Here is a 19,723-nt window from a genome sequence, read left to right as displayed (position 1 = left end):
CACAACCATCATCTCGTTAACCCCATGTTAAACCATTTCAACTATTTTTTGCCAGTGCAGAAAGCAAATATACACTGGAATATGGCTATGATGTGATATATGGTTGTTTAAGAAATGAAAACCTACACTTTCCATCAGTCAAGAACTGTTGCCAAACATATAGCATGCTAGAAACATAATAATCGCTGCAATAACGATCTAATCATAGATTATTTGCCTAAATCCAAACTGCTACTTTTTTTAGTGACCTGCTAACATAGACATATTGGGAAAAAGAGCATTTACCTACATTTCTGCAAAACTCCAAAAACGCGTATACAAACAATTCTATGCAGTTTCCAGTTAAACTGAACACTAGAGGCAGTAAAACACAAACAACTTTTAATTACTTTTCACACAAATTATAATTACATATTGATTAATAAAGGCTTATTTTTGCACGTTTCCTTGCACAACACTATATTATGACCTCAAAACACTTTTAACATAAGGCAGGATTTGTAAACTAATACAGTTTGATGTTTGCATCACATAACCAGCTCCATATGTGTGGCTGTTGCTCAGTAGTTCACCCGGTTCCACACTGCACTTTCAGGTATGCGTCCTGTGAAACACGAGGCACGATATGACACGGAACGCGAACGTGTTTCTATCTTACGCATGATTTGGTTAACAGTTTCGGTTGGGTGTAGGGTGTTTAGTGTAGGTGGGACGTTATTTCCAAACGTGATTCAACTTTTAGGACTACTCACTGGGAATTTCATATCTGAACTTCCACGATACGCACAACAACCAATGTATTAAAACACTGCCAAATTCACGTTCGTCTGTTTTTGATAAAAGTGAATGTGCTTTCAGCACCACTCACTAAACATTTCAATTTGAAAGTGTCACGAAACGTGCTAGAAGCAACGTAATATCATTTTGCTAAATGTTGTTTTCCCAGTGAGCCTGGGTTGCATTCTGTACATATACAGATACATCAAGATTTTCAGAAGAAAAAAAAACTACTTTATGCAAAAGCAAACGGCAAGACTTTTATCTGCTTTAAACTCAAATACATGCAACCTGTTTTGTTTGCAGTTTTGGTCTTGGTTTTTAACTTCCTTTCATTACATTTACATTACATTTATGCATTTGGCAAACACTTTTATCCAAAGCAAATTATATTGCATTCAAGGTGCACATTTGATCAGGTCTTACTTTCCCAGGGAATCAAACCAATGACCTAGGCTTTTGACCAAAACAATTATGTGGAGGTCAATGCATGCTGAAACCCTGACGGAAGTTATGTGAAAGATACTTTAAATCAATAAATGGTCTAAGTGCACTAGGGAGGGAGTACAGTACTATATGTCAGCATAATACATCAAACTACTTAAAATGAGCTAGAAATATCCTGTTTAAAGTCTTGATAAGGAATTCCCGCAAAGACATCTTTGGAGCTCTTGTAGAGCAAAGCGTTTGCGCTGTTGTCGCCACTTCTGTACCTTTGAGGATACGAGCCATTTTCCTTCAACGGAGAGGGACGTAATTCCAACAGACAGCCTCTTTCCGCACACCAAATGTGGAAGTGAAAGGCCATTACTGTATTTGTCAGAGAACTCATTAACGGATTCACATCAGAGAGAAGGACAATGTATGCACGCGTGAGGGTTAAATCGAGACAAAGCGAGACGGAGGAATACAAAATGCTGTAAGTGTCTGCAAACGGTCTCAGCTGAACATTAGCACGTGCAGAAGGCCATGGGGGAGAGAGAAGATCCATTTTAATGAGCATCACAACTTAACAAAAATGTTCTCTGTTTCCATTCCTGACAATTTTGCCAATTTCATAGTAAACAAGCATAGAGAAATACTCTCTGACAGCATCGCCTTGATATGGTAAACAGTCTGGCTTTGAAGTGAAGCATCAGATTATACATTGCTGAAGTGAGATTTTTAAGATTATTCTTGTTATATCTAATGATGCAGCTCATGGAAAAATAAATACACTGACATTTGCAGCGTGGAAAATTATTTACAAGGCATCAGAGAGAGAAAGAGAGAAAAAGCTAAATGTTTTCCCCTCGCTTGGCAAAATGACTGGGGCATGGTTGGGGTGTGATATTGGTAAAATATTTATGATGAATACCGGGCGTGGATGCCAGCGGAATCGCAGGACTTCCTGTGGAATGTGTCTGGGCACATACTGTGTGCCAGCCTTCACAATAACCCACCTCCCTCCCTCCGCTCACACTCATCCAGAAACCCTCCCGCACACAGCAGATGCTGCGTTCATCTGCTGCGCTACACAGTAACTGTCCAAATATTGACACACAGCTCCGTCCCCCACTGATTTCTTTTAACCCTTCGCCATTTGCTCGTGACACATTTATATGTCTGCAGGCTTTATTCTGGAAGTTCAGCTGATGCAAAACAAGAAACTGGTAGTCAGACAAAAGTCAGACTACTAAAAAAAAAAATGTTTTAAGATAAATGAATTCAAGAAAAATTAAACATAAGAAATTAAATTTTATAAAAAGGTCATATGTATGCATATATATATATATATATATATATATATATATATATATATATATACAATTTTAATTCAACATTAAACTAATTTTGATTGCAACATTATGAAAGATATCTTTGAAATATGAAAATTGACAAATACATTTTATGGTCAATTTTCATTTCATGTTGACTTTAAAGGGGTCATAGAACAGGAAATTCGATAAACTATGCAAACGCACTTTAATCCCTCCAAACAATTTATAAAAACTACAAACACAATCTGTAAGAAGGCTTGTTAATCAAAAGATCGAAATGCTAAAGATTTCGCCAATCATAACAGAGGCTATTTACATAAAGAAGACTTCAAGATAAAGTATCAAAACATGGCTTATGGTCATGTAAAAATATATTTGTTGCAGGAATGCTTGGCAAATGAGTGGAATTCACTATAAAAAAAAGAAGAAAAAAGAAGTAGTGTAGAATCTGACCGCTTTAAAAATGCCTTGCAAACATATGGAGGCAGTCTGAGAGTCTTAGAAAAAAAAAAAAAAAAAAAACTTAAACACTTGTACACAACTAAAATCCTGCACACAAGTTCAACACCCGCTCCTCACAGACATCCAGCTAATATGAGTTTATTACTTTTTTTTGAGGCACCGCAGCGATTCGGAGAGGCCCGTGTGTTTTTAAGAGCGCTCTGTGGGGATTTCTCAGACGGGTTTGAGTGGGCACTGAAGGGGTAAATCAAGACTGCTGGGCGAGACACACATCTGACAGCGGAGAGAGAGTTCAGAGGAAGACGCTCAGCACACACACTGAGCCAGAGGCTCCCTCAGTCCTGGCCTGAAGCACACTTTCCATCCTCTCTCGCTCGCTCAAAGACTTAGTCTGACCACAGGGTGAGCAAGTCCAACATTTAACACCATCGTAACTGCCAATACAGCAGTGCCTATCATCTTCACATTATGCTATTTGGGGCACAAGATGTCTGGTTTCTCAAATGAACTATATCCACTTCAAAAATTTTAAATACGATGTACTAAAATATTAAAGGTAAATTAAAAATCTTTAAATATTAGCAATGACGCTATAAGACTATTATATTATATTATATATTTGTCAACAGTTTCTTTTGAAATGTCTATGATTGTATATATTAGTTTAGATTAAGCATTGAATGAATAGTTCACTTCACACACACAAAAACAGATGGTGCCATCATTAACTCGCCCTCATGTCATTCAAAAACTGTATGTTCTTTCTTCCAAGCAGCACAAAAGAATATGTTCATGCTGTTCTTGTCAATACAAAGTGAATGTTGATTGAGGATGTTGACCCCAAAAAATAGGCACCATAAACAAAACATAAAAGTAGTGACTACTGTGCTGTACTGAACCTTCAGAAAGGTCAATGGGTTAGTTCACCCAAAAATTCTCATCATTTACTCACCCTCATGTCGTTCCAAACCCGTAAGACTTTCGTTCAACTTCAAAACACAAAATGAAGATATTTTAAATGAAATCTGAGAGATATCTGTCTGACAGTCTGGGCAAACAACCACTTTGATGCTTAAAAGAGTTCATAAAGAGATTGTAAAACTAATCCATATGAATAAAGCAGTTTAGTCCAAATTTTCTGAAGAGCCTCGATCACATTATATGATGAACATGAACCAACATGACCAACATGAGGATGAGTATGACATCATGACATCATTTAGATTTTTTGGTGTGTATTATACTTTTAACACATGCATGTTTCTACATTCTAGTATTTGAAATCTGAAAAATCCAATAATACATTTTTTGCTCCAAAATTTGCAGATTCCAGTTATCAGATCCCAGTTATCAGATCCCTGTGGCAATACAGAAACGAGGGTGAGATCGAAACCAGACTGAGATCACGACCTGAGCAGATCTCCAATTCCCCGCATTCATTCCCACCCCTCCGCAGACCTGACCGCGAAACTCCAACCTTTCGATTAACCACAATATGAACCACGAGATATCTTCTGTCTCTGTATTTTAAGTATTTGAGCTTTTATCTCTTAGGTAAAGTTAGAAGAGCACTGCATAGGACAGAGGAAGTTGAGGAGTAATTTCTGTGCCGAGTCAAATATGCAACATATAATTGGCACCATCACAAGATGACAATAACAAAGAGATAGATTAGCTTTAACGATCAGGAGCTCTATAAAGTTGTAAAATGCTTTCCTGATAACAATAATGACACTTCAACATCATCATCATCACTGGCAGGATAACTACTAGCTAGTCAACCACAGGAAACAGTTAACCAGTTTCCTGTAATGTAAAATGTTTTCCAAAAAAAAAATTTTTCAGCTCACTTTATAAATGGGAATCTTCATAATAATAGATGGACTGTTTTGAAGATGAAGTGTTTTGTTCTGTAAAAGAACTATGTGCTCATGTGAACAGTTGTACCAATACAAACATGTTACTCATAGCTTAACTGAATTAATATCACAAATTTAGTTTTGTGGTCTTTATACAATTAATATGGTTTAACGCCACAGGGAGAGATCCGCTTACATGTGAGGGTCACAGAGGATTTACAATAAACTAACATCAACAGCTCTCTAAATTTATACCCCGAACAAATAAACAGGCCGAGGCAGTGGATTGTTTTCCTTCACCATGTGACCAGGTTTATCGTGCGGTATTATAGCAGATAGAAGTGTTTAGCGCAGGATTCCAGTCCAGGAATCCAGACTGATAGACTTCCAGTCTTCCATAAAATTCCGCATCTCAGCATTTTCAAATCGGGTTAATGCTTACATAGCAATAACGTTTTTTCCCCCCTCTCTCTTTTTCCCGAAAGTCTTTAGAATGTATTTAAATGAGAGATTTAGTTAATGAGTTTGGGCAAAGTCTGGAACAGTCTTTTAAGAATTATCATTCTCATTAATTTTCAGAATTACCCACTGTGTTGTGATAGCTGTCATGGACTTTAGAGTTCAATTAACTAAATACTGAGAACGTATATATAATATACGTGCACGTGTGTCTGTACGCATGCAGGACCCATACCCGAGCGTGCATAAGTATGCATGTACACGTTTGTGTGCGCGATTTGTTTTATTACAAATTTCTGCAGTTTACCATTTCATTCTGAGTTTATACGATAAATATGCAAGTAAACAATTCCAAGAAAGCAATCCATGATCCAAGCAAGCAAAGATCTTTTACTTAAGTCTGGATCACAATGCAGCATACATCTGCTTTATGTGCAGTTGTGCTCAAATCGAGACTCTCCGGTAAGAACTAGAGATTACCCACAGCAAAAACATAACATAACGAAAGCTGAAGGGCACACAATGCATGTGGAATAAATCAAGCCCTTTCAGGGACAGGCACATCAAAGTGCGTTTCTTGGCTCCTCATTCTTTTACTTTTGCACCGAAGTAATTATTATATGAGTAAACATTCGTTTTGTTTTCTATCATTTCATCCTGAGGAGTGCCCACATCAGAGGCATAAGTGTTTCATTACGCCTTTATCTGTCCACAGTTCTTGTGAAGCAGGAACAATTAACCCTGCCTTCAACGTGATTGATATAGGCTTTGCTTTCAATTTGTTCCACTACACAGATCATGAAATTCGCAATGTGCCCATCCTTATTGACCTAGACTTTCAAACACAGAGGGCTACAATGAAATGAAAAGAATTAGAAAGAAGAGAGCCGCGCAGCCATGAAATAACATGGGGAAGAGTGAAAAAAAAAATGGATGTGACCTCACAAAACCTCAACTATTTCAAGTACACTTTCTGGAAAGTTGTTTTCTGTTCCATTGAAAGCTATCCTATACGTTTCTGCTCTCCGAGTACTGTCTGAAAGGCGGAGGAGAGCTCTCGAGATGCGGGCATACGCGGTTATGTCGTAAACACGGCTCGCTTGTTCATGAGCAAAATTGAATTTCTATCGCTCTTGCCAAAACCAATCTTTCAAATGTGAACCCCTGAGCTTAGTTTGTAAATCATTAAGAGGCAATGAAAATGCCTGTTTATAGGTATACAGCTGCTTTAATAAAACAGACGCAAAATACTTAGGGTTTTCAAGTGATTCATGTTAATTGAGAGTTCATTCTAAACTAATGGCATACGGTGTAGATAGACAGACCAGTGAAAGATAGATGATGGGTGGATAGAACGATAGATGTTTACAGTTGTCAAGCAACTATAATATAGTATGTAAAGTCACAAACATGCCCTCAGAGTGATAGAACGACAGAACGTTAGATAGAACGATAGAAAGACAGAATGGCAGAACGTTAGAACGATAGAAAGACAGAATTATAGACAGAACGTCAGAAAGACGGAATGATAGACAGAACGTTAGATAAAGAGAATGATAGACAGAACATTAGATAGAACGATAGAAAGACAGAATGATAGACAGAATGTTAGAAAGAACAATAGATAGAATGGTAGAAAGACAGCATGACAAAATGTTAGACAGAATGATAGAATGACAGAAGTTAGAACGATAGAAAGAGAATTATAGATAGAACGATAGAAAGACAGAACGACAGAACGTCAGAGAGAATGATAGAAAGAATGACAGAATGGTAGAATGACAGAACGTTAGATAGAATGATAGATAGAACGACAGAACGTTAGAACAGTTGTCAAGCAAATATAATACAGTATGTACAGTCACAATCGTGCATTTAACGCTTTCAACTGCAGCTCATCTGATCAGAAATTACACTCTGAACTATCCATCTGATCGACATACAAATATCTCATACGTCACTCAAAAAATACTTTGAAACTACTTTGAAGACTTCTTTAGTCCTGAAGTCCTGAACGCACTGAGAGTTAGCGTGCGTTTACTGTAGCTGATGGCTATAGTGCTGTACAGTATCAATAAGCAATTTGACCTTTTCCCACAGTCTGCTGCTGGAAAGGGCTTCATTTGTCAGGACTGTGAGCTAATTTTAGCCTTTCCCTGACGAAAGACCTGCTGCTACTCCATTACACGGCACGCACCGACGGATATATTATCAATTCAAAAAAGTTTGCCTTTGGTACGTCAAAGCACAGGAAGTGGCAGGAGACACAGAAGTGGCTGACACAGCGTCCTGCGGTGCTGCTTTAGATGAGTGTACCCGGTGATAAGCCTGGGAAAACGGCGGCACAAAAGCAGTCAGTAAATCCCCGCATAGGGGGCTTCTTTAGGTGACGACATGCGTAAGGAATGCTATAGAGAAACACCTCGGCATGCTGTAGCTCTTTGTGAGACGAGGTGATGGAGGCTTACCTCCATTTACAGCCAAATCACAGCTATGACATTCACTTATTAAAGTGACAGGTGGGGCTTACGCGCCACAAAATTTATTTATCTGGGGTGTACAGCGGGTATCGCGCGCGGTGAGCTTCGAGGACGGTCCGTGCTGAGTTATGCGACTGTGTTTTCTAGCAGCTCTTCTGTTTAGCCGGAATAATCGATTGTGATTTTGCACGCAAAACTCGGGAACGCTTACGAGGGCCCGTGCAGGTGCGGGTGATCAAATCACAGCTTGATGAGAGGGAAAAAAGAGAAACTAGGTTATTACTACTATTAAATAGCATTCGAATCACATTTAACTTCTGTAATATTATGCATTACAGAAAATGATTATTTCCACACAGGTAATAAGGAATCATCATTATTTTAGCCAAGTCAGTTTTATTTGTACAGCACTTTTCACAATACTGTACGCATTGTTTCAAAGCAGCATTACAGAAAATCATAATGATAATGTTTAAAATATCTTAAAAGCACAGTATGTAAGTTTCGCCGCTAGAGGTCGCTTATTCAAAACAATAAAGGCGTAGCTTGATGAATGAGCGTGGAATCATGGGAGTTGTCATCATCACCTCCACAGCCGATGGAAAGCAATCCGACGGGACTCAGGCTGATCATGATCATGGATGATCTAATGTATTAAAGTTTTATTAACGTTACTGTGGTGTGAAGGAGGGCGGGGCTGATGACGGCTGCTCCTTTCGTTTTGTTGTTTATGGTTATTTTATGATTAAAGTTACGTTTAATGTCCACCTCCTTCTACCCTGATCTTGAACTTTGTTACAGTAACATTTGATCACTTAAATTCATATTATTTTATTTAATTCTAATAAAAGTGCTGAATTACTACTCACACAGGTCACTTTATTTGACGAATTAATTGAGCAAAACGATGATATTAAAATACATTTGAGCGTGTTGAAAGTTATAACGTTACTCTGTGCGTTCGCTCGGTGGCTGCTGTGAGACACTTCTTGCACATTGCATTAAGCTAGATCGATATTAGAATATCATATTAATAAAAGCTGGATGACTTGTGTTGCTAAATGGCATGCAATTAACTTTAGAACATACAGTATGGTGGAAAAAATGCTGTGTTACTGTAACTACAAATAAAGCTCTTTCTGATTATGCCATGTTAGCCACTTGACAGAAAACATGTGACTCACGGTAAATCAAGAAAACGAGATTCAAACAATTAGACTAACCGTGTTGAGCTATATAACAATGATTATTTTTCTGTTGATAAAGGCATCCAAAGAGTTGCTCATCTGTCTAATAAAAACACATAATATATTAAAGCGTCTTAGGTGTTTCAATTGTTTGTACGTAAGGAAAATCGAGCGCAACGCAGATATGACATCATTGACAGGCGACGCAATGACATGGGCATTACACTGGTTAAAATTGTGTATATCTCTGGATTTAAAGTTTGAAATATTTAGAATGTACACAAATCAACAAAATATATATAACGTTGTTTTAGTGGTTTTTGGATATTTGAATCAAAAAATCGTACATATTGTCTTCATACCATATAGAGGCATTTAGCAGATTTACATTTTGTAATGATATAAATAATCAAGCAGCTGAGATTTGCTATATACTGTAGTATATTGTATATTGCTTTACTTGAGGATATACTGTACGAATGTGGATAAAGTTGGATGGATGTACTATATAAATACATATTTTGTCATTCTATATATATATATATATATATATACATACATACATACATACATACATACATACATACATATATATATATATATATATATATGTGTGTATGTATGTATGTATGTATGTATGTATATATATATATATATATATATATATATATAGAATGACAAAATATGTATTTATATAGTACATCCATCCAACTTTATCCACATATATATATATACACACATATATATATATATATATATGTGTGTATGTATGTATGTATGTATATATATATACATACAGTTAATTTTACAATGATATAAACAATCAAGCAGTTTTATTATAGACTAGTATTCAGGAAAAACAAGGGTAGCCTAACTGTATTTGAGTGATAATACATATTGCTAACGAAAAAAAGCCAACTTGCTTCCAAATGTAACAAGTTTTCAATGTAGAGAAAAGTAGCAACATCTTCAAATCAAAATGATAATGTCATTGTTCAATGTGCGCAAATATGTGCAAAGCCGAACCCAAATCCATGTACGCAATGCACTTAAACCCATTTTCTTCGCCAATGCACATATAGGAGGATTACACATGTATTCTGGAAGCGCTGTAGTGTTTGTCCGGGCTCAGAAGTGCTGTTGGATCACTAGAGGGGGCGAGTAAAGGGCAACACTTGCTGCTAGCATTAGATGATCGCGGCACAGCCAAACCAAAGAAGCAGATGGGAGTCAGCGGGCAGAACATCTGTCTTTAGAGCCAGATACTAAATGAAGCTCTTAAAACCACTGTGGACATTAAACGCGTAGAAGGGGAGCTCGGGTTTTACCGCAGCCGCAAACCATAACAAAACCTGTGACATTCAGAAGCAACACTTTAGAGCACGACCATCTCTGATCTCTTCTTTCTAGCATAAAAAGGGGCATATGTACTGCCTACAGTCCTTTGAAATATAAAGGCCTTTAATATCTGCGTTAATGTATAGAGGAGAAGTTAGCAATCAGCATAGAGTAACCGGGGCTAGTTGTCACAATTATACGTCCAGTTACACAGTTTTAAATGGTCTTAAATTGGAATCATTTAGTGAATTTCTGTCCTCCACACTAAAATATCGTATATCATCTTATTTTTTACTTCTTTAAGAAAACAAGTGAAGTGAACACAATAAAACAAACTGATATACATCAAGTCAGAAAGTTGTCAATTATTTACTGTTTGAATTTTGCTGAAAAGCCTGTAATTGGTCATTTAATTGGCAGTTCAAATGTGACAACTTACCCCATAAAGTGCTTTTGGGGCACATTGTCACAAAAGATTAACATATGCTGAATAAATATTTTCTTTGAAAAAAATGGTGGAAATGTACTTGTACTGTAGTAGAAACTACAACCCCATACAAGTATAAACTGTAACCTTGTTTTCTCAATTGAAATTTCTAAAGCAGACTTTCAAAAGTTGCAAATAAAGATAACCATTATCTTAAACAGACACACATTAAAAACTCTACATATAGGGGTGTAACAGTTCTCAGTAAAAATTAATGTACAAAAAATGAATCGAACGTACCGTTCTCCGACGTGGTTTATCTCAAATCTGACAATGCTAAAATGGTTTGTTGAAAATAACATTGCGTAAAACAGACAGACAGAGTTAGGCTAATGTATGTTTCTGTCGATGGATACGCATTCTGGCTTCCCCTAAACTTTGTTCAATGCAAGTGTCGTATGCTCTAGTATGACCAGTCATTTACGCCATAAACACCCGGGGGAGTTGATAGCACGCAAGCACAGGTGAGACCTGAACAGCACACGTTGCTATCTGTGTTTAAACTAAACTCATTTCAGCCTTGCCAACTTAAGCATTCAAGCACAAGACGACGCGGCGCTCATCTGAAGTGCGCGTCTCAGACAGCACGCAAATATGGAGTTCTCTTTCAAGTCTTGTGCTTGAACGGACAAATTCACACACAAAAAATGTCAACATGCCTGTCTTGGCGAGTATCCTAGCAAACAGTCAGTTATGTCTTAAGTGTACGTAAACAGTCAAGAAAGACAATGCATTTGTATCAGTATCAGTATATTGGATCAGTGCATTATGTCTTAAAGTGACAGCAGCCAAATATTCCTGCTGGCTGTGTTTTTAATGTTAATCAAACAACAAAAGACAAGGGAATTGCTTTTGTAACTTTAATAATGATTAATCTTTTAATTTATACAGTAAAGATTATATGCAATGCTGTTTTACATTTGATTATTCAATTTCAGAACCTGAAAACTACTGTTAGATATCTGAAAAACCTGAAAAGCACCATTTATTTTATTTGTATCTTTTCAGTATTGTATTTATGTGTGCTGTTGTTTATAGTTAGATTTTGTTTTTGATTTTTTGACAGTAGTTTGTTTTCCCCGAACATTGCACATACCGAACCGTACCGAAACCATGACCCTAAAACCGTGAGTAATTTGAACCGTTACACCTCTAATATATACAGACACACAAAGGCAAAAAAAGGTCATTTAGTGATTCAGTGCAACATGACTGATCCATCAACCAATTCATTGATACGTCCAAAAAGGAAATGGGCACATGCAAAAACCTCAGCTCAAATGTAGAGACGTATACATCACAAAGGCTCTCACGCCATGAGCCGTGCAGTAATGCATCGAGAGACTGCACGATTACCTTTGCGGGATGCATCTTCTTTATGTCTGTGTCTCTGCTCTGACCTTCACAATAACAGAGACGAGTGGCGGCTGGCGAGAGCCGCTGTAATCACTGCACAACACCAGCCACAGATGGAGGCTGGAAATCCCTCTTAATTGTGATAAATACACATCAGAATTGCTTATTTGCCTCCATCCCATACCGCGTTCGACGCCGGTGAATCAACGGGTGGAATTGGTGCGTCCTTTGTGTGATGGTATAGCTCAGCTTGGGCTGTCTGCCTCTCCAGCATTCAGAGAATATCACCGCTTTGTTTCGCCCATAAACATAAGCATATCTCACACTTGGTGAATTTGAAATAATCACAGTGCACTCACACTCCTAAGCGTTTAGTTAGACGCTGATATTCATAATTACACATCAAAGGATTAATATAATGAACAGCTACAAGTTGAAATGTAACTTCAATAACAGACAAGCCAATTTTTCAAAGTGAAAAATCATTTTTTATGATTATGCATGCACCTTTTATGAGCCCATATGTGACCCTGGACCACAAAACCAGTCACATGGGTCAATTTTCTGAAATTGAGATCTATACATAATCTGGAAGCTGAGTAAACAAGCTTTCCATTGGTGTGTGGTTTGTTAGGATAGGACAATATTTGGCAGAGAAACAACTATTTGAAAACCTGGAAATGGTTTCCATTTATGTTCGATATTGTGCTGCATTCACTCACAAAAATAAATATTTGATATATTTACGGTAGGAAATTTACTAAATATCTTCATGGAACATGATCTTTACTTAATAGCCAAATGATTTTTGGCATAAAAGAAAAATCGATCATTTTGAACCATACAATGTATTGTTGGCTTTTGCCACAAATAGACCCGTGCAACTAATGACTGGTTTTGTGATCTAGGGTCACATATTAGTTTAGAAACTACCGTAGACCCATTTCAAATAATCAATGGCGAAAAAACTAAAGATATACACTTTCCCTTATATATTCATTCATTCACACGTTTAACCTAAAATGGAAGCGAATGCATCACATACAGCATCTTGTTAATAGACCTGTTGATATACAACCCATTAGAGAGACGATACTTTATAATGCAACACCAAATAAACCCCAAGCATTTCACAGAGCCACAGCTCCGGTCTCAATCCATGGATCCACTGCTGCACCGTAGGAGAGGAAATGGAACAATTTAGCACTTTTGTTTGCTCACAGTGAGGGAGGGAGGCATTGCTTTCTTCAACACAAAGCCAACTTTGTGTTTAGTGTTGTGTATAAATTCACGCCAACCAATCTCTCTCTCTCTGTGAATTCTCGTCCAACTCCTTCAGTTGCTTCGCCCAACAGCACAATCCCTCCCTTCCCAACACTTACTACAGCAGGAACCGGCGCTAGTAAACAGCACTGCATTAAAAAAAATAAAACTCCCAAACCTCCCCTTAGAATTTCAGCCTTAGTGTTATTCGGTTCAACTCTCAAGTGGAGCCACATAACGAATCACAGAGTGCAATTTAGCCCTTCAGAATGCCGTTCGGAAACAGGTGATAAAGGAAGCACTCATGCACTGGCTATGAAGTTTCACCTGCCTCAAAATTAATTCCATCTTCAAGATTCCTATCTCTGTGATATGCTCGGAATGGCACACAAATCGCTCCCGCCAGAAAGATTACTGCAGACTGACTTAGCATAAACATCTCCTGCTGTTATGACTGGCAGGGGGTGAAATATAATTCTAATGTCGTGGCCTATTTAGACGTAGGTGCATTCGCGTAATCTGCGCGTTCCGAGTGGGAATTATAAAATAATCGAGCTCGATGAGAGTTTAGTCAAGCTTGCTAAATGATAACCATTCGTAGTCCGGTCAGGCACACAATCGTGTGGAGTTGCACACTACAGTATATGAAACGGGCCGTGTTTACATTGTAAAATGTCACTGGCTCTACGGCTGATATTTTGTACACACACTGCAGGTGAATTATTGCATACAATCTAACATTAGTTTAACAAGCTGTACGCTGCACGCAGTCACACGCAGTACGGCGGGAATCAGTGATGCCTAATTTAATACTCATAAGAGCTAAACCGTTTGTATGAGTAAGAACTAGCGATATTCTATAACGTAAAACAAATTCTGATAGCTATTTGTCATGTAATCACAAAAGACTAATGCATATGCAATAAAAAGCTTCGATAATAAAGAAAAATACAATAAAATAACATGCACAACCTGACTAGAGTTAATAAGATCCTGAGAGCAGCTTATCATTAAAGTAATTTCATAACTGCTTATTTATTTACACCTGTGATCTAACAGCACAAGACAGATGCATATGCAATACTCAAAGAAAAATGGCATAAAACAACAGCCTTTAAGCACCAACCTAACTACTCTATATAAAATGTAATCATAATAACATTTCAGATCTATAGAGCAACCGATTATTTTCAATACTGCAGATGATGACATAAATATGCGCACTTAATTCTGATTGAATACATGTAAAAGTCCTCAAACTGCCACTTGATGCTTTATGCAATATGCACATCAAAATAGTCACAATTTCAGATCTGCAGATTAACAAGTAATTTTATAATTGCAGAATTTAGTGCACCACATGTCTTCTAAGCACATGCAGTAACAACATTTAATCATGTACACAATAGTTTTATATCACAATTTCAGCTCTATAAATTATGACAGCAATGTAATAACTACAGATTTATTTTAGTGGCATATTTCTTTAATTATAAAGCATTTCTGATATCATGCATTGCTTCCTCAAACATCCGCTTTATGCACATTATTCACAATTTCAGATCTATAGATCTGACAAATGAAGTTTGTGCACCACCTGAGACACAAAACATCAGTCTTTAACATGCACCCTGTTATATATTCATATATCACAATGTCAAATCTATAGATCAAACTAATTGTGATAGCAATCGTGCACCTGTCATGTAGTGTAAAACACATTCCAATGAAAAGCTACTCAATTCTAACATCATCTAACATTCACTTAACTTGTTCTTTGTCTTGTGATCAACTTCAACTGTCATATTTAAAGTGCAGATTTAGTTCTCATATTTCAATCCTCATCAAGAGTTCCTGATATAATACAGGACTCAAACCCACATCAATCTCCATCGAAACTTCCTCAAACAGCAGCCTGATGCACACTATTTCACAGCAGTAAACAGTGTGTTTTACTCAGATTGGCCTAATGCCGCGAAAACAAACGCAGAGCGGATACAACGCTGCAACATGGTCATGTTCGAAATGTTCGCAAATTTCCCGCGAAACCTTCCAGCAGCGCGAGACACGCTGAACACATTCAACGGTCATGTCCTCTGTCCACCAAAACACACACTCTCACAGAGAATAAACACACACTCGCCGCTTCTGTCAGCGTGTATACCTGTTACCCAACCCCTCACACACACACTCCTGCGGAAAGGGCAAAGTTTCCCATCGCAGTCCAAAATGCCCGTCAGCGCACGCGTTTCCACAGACACACAACAAACCGAGCGTTTACCGTTCTCTTCTGGAAGGGTCTTGCTGAATGCTGGGCTTGGTGGGCGCCATCTTCCTGCAATTATTAATTACACTTTTTTCTTCCAGAATTCACGCGACGAGCAGCTGACAGCGGAACCGGGAGCATTTAAGCAACGCCATCGGTGGTACCGGAGCGCTCGTGCCCGTGTCTCCGTGCGTTAAGACGCGTTCAGACGGGAGCGAGACCAGCCGACGCTGAGATCCAAAGGCATGCCAATAAAGTGAGAGGAAACCCGGGGACGCTCGTGCGATCCGGCGGCTGTCCTCGCTGGGTAAACGAGAGCAGGAATCAGCGCACGAGACGGGCATTTACATCACGATGTGCCTCTCGAACACAGCCGCTTTTCCCTTGTATGTTTGTCCGCATTTTCCAGCTTTTTCCTGCTTCTCGCTCCCTCTCATCTCCCTCTCCTGCCGGCGCAACAACGCCACTCAGTTGTAGTTGGAAATAGTTGGAGTTTATTGGGAATACACAGGTTGTTTTTGATGCACCAACGAAGAGATTTGCGGAAGCAAATCATGAAAGCTTTTAATCGTTTGCATGCTGATGTTTGCATTCATATTTTTTTTTATGAACATGTGGAATGATATGATTGACAGCTGTCAAAATCAACTCAAATGCCAAGTTGAGGTTTAAATTAATTTGAGACTAAATTATTTTGAAACATATATTGTCAAAGCACTAAGAGTGAAAAATAAAACGTATTTATTTATTTGATTTTAATAAAGATGTTAAAGAGATATCTCGTATGCCATTGTTAGATCGTCAGAAAAAAAAAATTAATATAGGCTATTTTTTGCACTAATGCACGTTCAGTATATTATTTCATTTTTCTAAGTGAATCCGTCTTGACATAAATAAAGGCCTTTTTTTCTGATGTGCATTAGAACCTGTGACCTGTCAAGGTCATGAGCTGACAGCCGACCCATTTAATGTCCCGTTCATTGTGTTGTGCTCTAAACAGACTGTTTAATTGAACGTGACAGTGTATGGAAGCATGTGTGCACATGATCAGTTCATTCTGCTGATATACTAACAATCAGAACATACACATCCATTAATGCTAGTCTTCCGCCTGGCTTTATAGATGATGAAAATTAGTGTGTACTTTTATGTGGGGGGGGGGGAATGAATTGCAAAAACCATATTACGCCTACCTTAATTTATATTTGTATAAATCAGAATCACACCCCATGTGGTTTAGTGGTGTTTTCGTGGCTTTGGTGTGTAAAGTTTTGAAAATATATTGGGATCTTTTCTAATCTACTTAAAACTATTGGATATAAGAATTATGCATTGATTTTGCATGCATTTATCACTTGAAATCTCTCTAAATGAATCATTTGTTCTCAAGTGAGTTTTTGTTTGCGTTGGAAAAGCCACTTTTATAATGATCACAGTCACCTTGAATGTTTAATATGATAGAAAATATGTTTAATTGTAAGATAAACATTAAACGTCTTATTTATATGGATTGAAAATCATAATATGCCGTTTCTTTCCATCTCAGCGTGTGTCTGTTTTGGAATTTGACACATGGCAAAACTTTACAGTCTTTACATCGTGTGTAGTTTTGTGAAGCAAACCCTGAATCTCAGTGTAATTGAGATTGTTAGGAATCTAAGTTTAGACTTTTAGCAACCTCCAGTGAAATCTAGTATTGTTTTATATATAAACCTGATAACGGTGCAACGCAACAAAAATGACATGAATGGTATGAATGTCACCTAAATGTGAAGAGGGAAAACAAAAACATGTTTTGCGTTTAGCCAGCATACCTTTGTTGGTAAGACGTCAAGCCTTGGACGTTTTGCGGGTTCCCGTTAGTAGCTCCCGGGACTCTGGACGCAGCCGGCATCCCTCCACCGGCTCCCGGACCTGCAGCCGCCGCCGCCGTCACCTGAACACTGAAATCCGGGAAGATCCTGATCATCCCCGAGCGCGCACCGCGATGCTGCACCAACCGAGTGTGTGTGGATCAACCTTCCCTCCGGTCCGACAAATCACAGCAGGACAATCCCATTAGTGATGGAAACAAGTTCATGAGCCATTCTACGTCTTGTTTTCTGCTTTCAGAAGAGAGAACCGTTGCTTTTACAGGGTTGGTGATGATGATGATGATGATGGTGGTGCTCGTAGACTGCCGCCTTCTTTGCGCGTCCTGTGCGCTTTTACGCGTGAAAGTTTCAAGCGCTCCAAGCATATGTTTTAAAAGTGAACTTCCTTAAAACCTCATCATTTAACCATATCCTCCAATATATGAAAGTTCTGACTGTCTCTATGGAAATTCTGACAAATAATTAGGGTCCGTTGTCAGTTTAGGAAACTTACCATAAAGTGACGCACTAACTCCTAAAATCTTAAATCAAAGTATCCTGATATTATTTCAAGTTTAAAACGCATATGCCTTTTAGTTTTAGTAGTTGAATGTACAGCTACAGGCTTTAACAGAAATGAAAACGCACGTGCAACACTTTCCTTCTAGTGTGAAGGAATGCGTGCGTTATAAATAACCGAGCACAGAACTTTTTTATCAGTCCGGTGTGTCCTGAAAAAGCTCTACTGATTGAGATCAGAGATAGCTGTCCATTCCCAGTGCGAGTGGTTTAGGACACAGATCTAAGTATGTACGCGAGGAAAGTCCAGTGCATGATGTGATCTGCTCGCCTCCTACTGTTGTGATGATGATGTGCTACTGCTTTCAGTGATCAGCTTCTTCTTCTTCTGGTGCTGATGCTGCGCAGGTCAGGTGCTGCTGTCAGAATCAATGTCTAAAGCTGATGGGATGTTTGCTGTGTGCATGCTCCTGGTGTGTTGTGTTGTGTTGCCCTGCTGTGTGTGGCAATGCCATCTCTATAACGCGTGCGAGGAGATGAGCTCAGCCGCTCGTGCAGCTGATTAACGGCGCGCGCCGCCGCCGCGCAGCCAATGGGACGCTCGCACGGGAGCGCGCAGCGGTTTACTGCAGCAGTTAACCCTTTATGAGTCGAATGACGAGGACCAGGAGATTCACAGCTGACACAGTGAACTTAAGTTATAATGCAACACTATGTTGATTAGAATTCAAGACATTATTGGGAAAATAAAAAGCTAAACAACGAAATTACATTAGCTATATATCCATATAAATCCCATGGCTATTTGAAAGAACAATAGCAAATGCAGTTTTCAAGTAAAGAGTTTTCATCAAAAGAAGTTTTTCATCCATTAAAAAAAAACAGGGTAACACTTTACAATAAGGACTAATTTTTTAAACATTAGTTAATGTAATAACTAACATAAACTAACAATGTTACAGTATTTATTCATCTTTGTTAATGTTAGTTAAAAAAAATACAATCGTTCATTGTTTGTTAATGTTAGTTCACAGTGCATTAACAAATGTTAACAAATACAACATTTGATTTTAATGATAGATAAATGCTGAAATGAACATTAACTAAGATTAATAAATGCTAGAAGTATTGTTCATTCTTAGTTCATTTTAACTAAAGTAGTTAACTAATGAAACCTTATTGTAAAGTGTTACCAAGAAATGTTGAGCAAAAATGGCCGAAAATGTGCAGAATTTGAGCAGATACAGATTTAATTTGATATTTTGTTAACATTAATACATTTTAAAATGTCATATATATAGGTGTTTTGGCCAGTAGGGGAAAAAAATAATTCAACTTTACTAGCATATTTACTGTAAAAAATGATACGGTCAATATGTTATGACAACGTGTGTTTTTACATTTCTTTAACTCATCAGAATAAGTTGAGCAATTTTCAACTTTTTTTTAAGTTATACAAGATTAAACTCATTTTAAGTCAGTTTAATGTAATTTAAGTTGAAATGACATTAAAATCCAAGTTGAATGTGTTTACAAGTTGAATGTAAACTTTGTTTTTCAGTGTTGGTTTTAAAATGTTTTTTTTAGATCTTGTGCAATACAATTATGTATAGTTTCTTGTAGAATGATATTAGACATGTAATCAGTATATTTCGTT

The 19,723-nt window shown here is 37.8% G+C and overlaps 1 protein-coding gene across 3 annotated transcripts in view; it reads right to left on the bottom strand.

Annotated features, from left to right (window-relative positions):
- Positions 1–17,881, bottom strand: part of npas3 (neuronal PAS domain protein 3) — a 333,561-nt gene extending 315,680 nt beyond the window's left edge. For 2 of the 3 annotated variants that reach the window (XM_084096866.1, XM_084096867.1), the window contains exon 1: positions 17,509–17,881. In XM_084096866.1, coding sequence (XP_083952992.1) covers positions 17,509–17,663 — 155 coding nt within the window. In that variant the 5' untranslated portion in view covers positions 17,664–17,881. Of the gene's footprint in view, positions 1–15,709; positions 17,150–17,508 lie in introns of those variants that run through there. The other variant, XM_084096868.1, reaches the window with a different exon arrangement.
- Between the last annotated feature and the right edge of the window lie 1,842 nt (positions 17,882–19,723).

This window comes from Abramis brama (assembly GCF_963993115.1).
Source record: "Abramis brama genome assembly, chromosome: 21".
Taxonomy (NCBI): domain Eukaryota; kingdom Metazoa; phylum Chordata; class Actinopteri; order Cypriniformes; family Leuciscidae; genus Abramis; species Abramis brama.
Note: the sequence above shows the minus strand (reverse complement) of the source record. Positions and strands in the feature narration are given on the sequence as shown.